Source organism: Callorhinus ursinus, unplaced genomic scaffold (assembly GCF_003265705.2).
Source record: "Callorhinus ursinus isolate GAN/ISIS: 27379988/994484 unplaced genomic scaffold, GSC_fseal_2.0 scaffold3564, whole genome shotgun sequence".
In the NCBI taxonomy this organism is placed as follows: domain Eukaryota; kingdom Metazoa; phylum Chordata; class Mammalia; order Carnivora; family Otariidae; genus Callorhinus; species Callorhinus ursinus.
In genome coordinates this window covers 1-5,218 of record NW_027400618.1, presented here as the reverse complement: position 1 = coordinate 5,218, position 5,218 = coordinate 1, and the positions used below count along the sequence as shown (strand labels likewise).

Sequence of the window (5,218 nt, the reverse complement as noted above, 5' to 3'; positions counted from 1 at the left end):
GGCCCGCCCAAGACCGACCTCATGGCCTTCAGCCCCAGCCTACCTCAGGGTCCCAGCTCTGCAGGCACCGTGAGTCTCAAAAATAATTTTCACAATAATTTTCGTTTTAAATCTTTAATATTTATTATTTCCCTCCATCTTCTTATCTTTATGTTTTGGTTTTTTTGAGAGTGAATGAGTTTATCAGCTCTTTCCTGAGAACAGCTTTTTCAGAAAGAGGGTGAAGGGGTGCACAAAACGGTACCGAGCTGCTGGCGGAGCAGCAGGCCAAGGAAGGGAGAGGCAAAGAAAGCAGGGAGACAGGGCACACGGAAGACACAGTGCAGCTCCTGGACAATCTGGCCCGACGAGCCTCAGCAAACTGGCAGGCCCCAGGGACTGAGGTGCGTGGCTCCAGGCCTCAGTGAGGGAGGGACATCACAGGCATTTAATTATGGTTTTATACTTGATTATTATCTCATCATTTCAGATGTAAGTTCTGTATTGGTACTAATTCATTTACTTAAAATTACAGTTATGCTTAGAATTCATTTTAATTTGTTGCAGATAATCGCTTTGCAGTAATGAATATATTTCAGTAACATTCCCTTTTTTAAGGTTTTCAAAGTTGGCGTGAATGGATTACTTTTCTTTGCATGATAGAAATTGTTTCCTAAATCAAATTTTAATTTTTCAGTCTTTAGGAAATATTGTAGGGAGATACTTGTATGACATATTTGGAGTTATTTACCTTCAAATCTCATATTGCAACTGCATTGAAATGTTTTAACGTAGCTATGTCACTTTGCCTTTTCTTTTCCATTGAATATCAGTTATTTTAGTATTTTTATTACACCAAATTATTTTCCTTTTTATGTAATATTTGTACACTGAATCATTCTTTTAAGGTTTCTCTAAACGGTTTTTTTTCTCATACTTATGATGAATTTGATATTTATGATTATTTTTTAACTGTAGTGGTTTCATTTATCTTTGAATACGAAATACACTTACATGGTTTACAATGTTACCCTTCCACCTCCAATATCAAGCCACTTAATATACCTCCTTGTACATTTCTAAGGTTTTTTTTGTTTGTTTCTTTCTTTTTAAAGTAATATCTACACCCAAGGTGGGGTTTGAACTCACAACCCTGAGACAAGAGTCACAGGCTCTACTGACTGAGCCAGCCAAGTGCCCGGTCTTCCTTGACTATTTCAAACGTTGCAATTTCTTGATTATCTTTCCACAGATATTTTCTTTATATACAAATAAGCACCCCTCTTCTATTTTAAAACATAATAGTCATATCACTTTTCCTCTGTCTGTTTTACTTAATATATCTTGATAATCATGATGTATCAGTACTTGAGGATGTGTCACATTCCTTTTTCCAGATTTATGGTACCCCACTTTGCAGATATATCCTAATTTTTTCCCTTACCCTAACATCAACATTTAGTGGAACAATGATTAGTTTTTCTTTAACTTGCATTTTTTTTCAATTGACAAATTATTATATTGCTAAGAAGCAATTTTGAGCTCTCACAGTTGGGAAAATCTTAACATATTCAAATTAGATATTATTGGTATGTTTTGTTTTTGTTTTTTTTATGATGTTATATATCAGTTATATTTCAATTTTAAAACTGCACACCAAGGGGCGTCTGGGTGGCTCAGTTGGTTAAGCATCTGCCTTTGGCTCTGTTCATTATCCCAGGGTCCTGGGATGGAGCCCCACATGGGGCTCCCTGCTCGGCAGGGAGTCTGCCTCTCCCACTCCCTCTGCCCCTCTCCTCAGGCTCCTGCTTGTGCTCTCTCTCTCTCTCCCCCTCTCAAATAAATAATCTTAAAAAAATAAAAACACACACCAAATTTCAAAGATAGTACAAAACTAAAAATGAAATATATTTCATCAATACTTTCAAAAGTAGTATTTACATGTTGAAATGGTAATATTTGGGATACATTCAGTTAAATAAAATATACTATTAAAATCTCATCTACTTGTTTTTACTTTTTAAGAATGTGGCAACTGGGGTGCCTGGGTGGCTCAGTCGGTTGTGTGTCTGACTCTTGGTTTTGGCTTAGGCCATGATCTCAGGGTCTTGGGATGAGCCCTGCCTCAGGCTGGGCACTGAGCGAGGAGTCTGCTTGGGATTCTCTCTTCCTCTCCCTACTCTCCTCCTTCTCTGATCCCCCCTTGCATTCTCTCTCTCTACTAAAAAAAATGGGGCTACTAAGGGACACCCTGCTGGCTCAGTAGGTAGAGTGCATGACTCTTGATCTCAGGGTTGTGAGTTTGTGTATATATATATATTTTTTTGTATATTTACATATACCACATATTCTTTATCCACTCATCTTTTAATGGTCACTTGAGATGCTTTTGTAATTTGGCTATTGTAATTAATCTGCAGTAAACATAGGGGTGCATATATCCCGTCAGCACAGTATTCATATTCTTTGGGTAAATACCCAGTAGTGGAATTACAGGATCATATGGTAGTTCTATTTTTAATATTTTGAGGAACATCCATACAGTCTTCCATAGTGGCTGCGCCAGTTTGCATTCTCACCAACAGTGCATGAGGGTTCCTTTTTCTCCATATCCTCGATAACACCTGTTGTTTTTTGGGTTGATTTTTTTAATTTTTTAAAAGATTTTATTTATTTATTTGACAGAGAGAGATACAGCGAGAGAGGGAACACAAGCAGGGGGAGTGGGAGAGGGAGAAGCAGGCTTCCCGCGGAGCAGGGAGCCTGATGCGGGGCTCGATCCCAGGACCCTGGGATCATGACCTGAGCCAAAGGCAGACGCTTAACGACTGAGCCACCCAGGCACCCCTCTTGTGTTGATTTTAGCCATTCTGACAGGTGTGAGGTGATATCTCATCGTAGTTTTGATTTGCATTACCCTGAGGATGAGTGATGTTGAACATCTTTTCATGTGTCTTTTGGCCATCTGGATGTCTTCTTTGGAGAAATACCTGTTCATGTTTGCCCCTCCCCACCGCTTGCTTGTGCTCTCTCTCTTGCTCTTCTGTCTCTTTCTCTCAAAATAAAAAAATAAAAACAAAATATTTAAAAAAGAGAGAACCATAGAAGGGGGGGAGGAAGATGTGGGTTCGGGAATACCTTCAGTGAAAGTCTTATTTGAAACATTGGAAGTGGATGAGAAGACTTAAAGGAAAGCATATACAAAGTTGAGATTGAGAGAAAAGGATGAGCTCATTTGGGAGCAGCTGAAGGATCAGAGCATCAAAGAATTGTGGGTAGATATTCCATGAGAATTTGCAGTGGTGAAGTATGTGAAGGAAAATGTTTAGAGGGGGAGGAGAAGGGAATTTAGAAATGCTGTAAAGAATATGCACTAAAGCTTTCTTCCATTATTAAGTAAAAGAAACAGGCTTGGGAGTATTTGATATTCATCAAATAAAGAAAGAATGGACTTCAATAATCTATAAAGTGTTAAAAATGTGGATAAAATTTGTTAATTTAAAATTACAGTCCATTCTTTCTCAGAGCAAAATATAATACATGTCCTATAACAGAAATATATGCACATGTTTCTTCTCTACACAAGGAGTGTAGTATAGCTTGCACTTCTAATTCACAAACCTACTTCAGATCACAAATTTTCTGAATTGGTTGATAGCAGTAAATTATTGGGAGAGAAGTTGTGTTGCTATGAATTATCTGATCCCTCACCCTACTCTAAATTAATAAAAGAAATTAGACGAGATGAAACTGGCTCTGCAAATTACGAACATAAGGAGATTTACTATTAAAGTAAGGCAAAATAAGAATTTCTTTAATTTAAAGGACTACAGCTTAGCGCGGTTATGTGAATTCATTTCTTACCCTTTGTAGCCGCATGATGTCGCTGTCTACCATGAAGTCAATCTAGTCATTACAGTATGCAAAATCCATTCCTCTTATTACTGATTAGTTTCACCAGTGCTCAGTGATGGCAGGCGCAGAAGAATTGGATTAACAGACTCGGGATCATACAGATTTTATCCTAATTGCGAGGCAAGATCTTCTGATGGAAATAAAACAAGTATTTGACATGGTTATTACCCTGGAGGGCCGACTGGGATATCAGTATCTGCTGCTATCCCTTCTGCTCCTTGCAGCGTGGGAGGAGGGCAGCGGCCAGGTTCAGTACTCGGTCGCCGAAGAGTCCAAACACGGCACCTTCGTGGGCCGCATCGCCCAGGACCTGGGGCTGGAGCTGGCAGAGCTGGTGCCGCGCCTTTTCCGGGTGGCGTCCAAAGGCCACGGGGACCTTCTGGAGGTAAATCTGCAGAATGGCATTTTGTTTGTGAATTCTCGGATCGACCGGGAGGAGCTGTGCGGGCGGAGCGCGGAGTGCAGCATCCACCTGGAGGTGATCGTGGACAGGCCGCTGCAGGTTTTCCATGTGGAGGTGGAGGTGAAGGACATTAACGACAACGCGCCGGTGTTTCGTTTAAAGGAACAAAGAGTGCTGATTTACGAATCAAGGCTGCCAGATTCTATGTTTCCACTAGAGGGCGCGTCAGATGCGGATGTTGGCTCCAATTCCCTCTTAACCTATAAACTCAGTTCTAGCGAATACTTCGCCCTAGATGTGAAAACAAACAGTGATGACAATACACAAATTGGTCTCGTGTTAAGGAAATCCTTGGACAGAGAGGAAGCTCCCGAACATAACTTACTGCTGACAGCCACTGACGAAGGCAAACCTGAGCTCACTGGCACTGTTCAGCTGCTGGTCACTGTGCTGGACGTGAATGACAATGCTCCCAGTTTCGAACAAACTGAATATGAAGTAAGGATCTTCGAAAACTCGGGCAACGGAACAATGGTCATCAGACTGAATGCTTCTGATCGGGATGACGGAGTGAATGGGGAAATTTCATACTCTTTTAATAGTCTTGTTCCAACCGTGGTTAGAGACCGGTTTAAAATAGATCCAAATACTGGAGAAATAGTAACTAAAGGGAATTTAGATTTTGAAAAATTGAATTTATACAAAATTCGTGTTGACGCGACGGACAAAGGCCACCCACCCATGGCTGGACATTGCACTGTTTTATTGAAAGTTTTGGATAAAAATGATAATGTCCCTCAGATTGCATTGACTTCCTTATCCTTGCCTATCCGAGAGGACGCTCAATTAGGTACTGTCATCGCCCTGATCAGTCTGTCCGACCGTGACTCTGGTGCCAACGGGCAGGTGACCTGCTCACTA

At 40.6% G+C, this 5,218-nt stretch overlaps 1 protein-coding gene across 1 annotated transcript; it reads left to right on the top strand.

Annotated features, from left to right (window-relative positions):
- Nucleotides 1-3,881: 3,881 nt before the first annotated feature.
- Nucleotides 3,882-5,212, top strand: LOC141372239 (protocadherin alpha-6-like; the record flags this gene model as incomplete). The annotated part of the gene is made up of 1 exon (XM_073890748.1): nt 3,882-5,212. A coding segment is annotated over exon 1 (1,185 nt), but the record flags the coding sequence as incomplete, so codon positions are not given.
- Between the last annotated feature and the right edge of the window lie 6 nt (nt 5,213-5,218).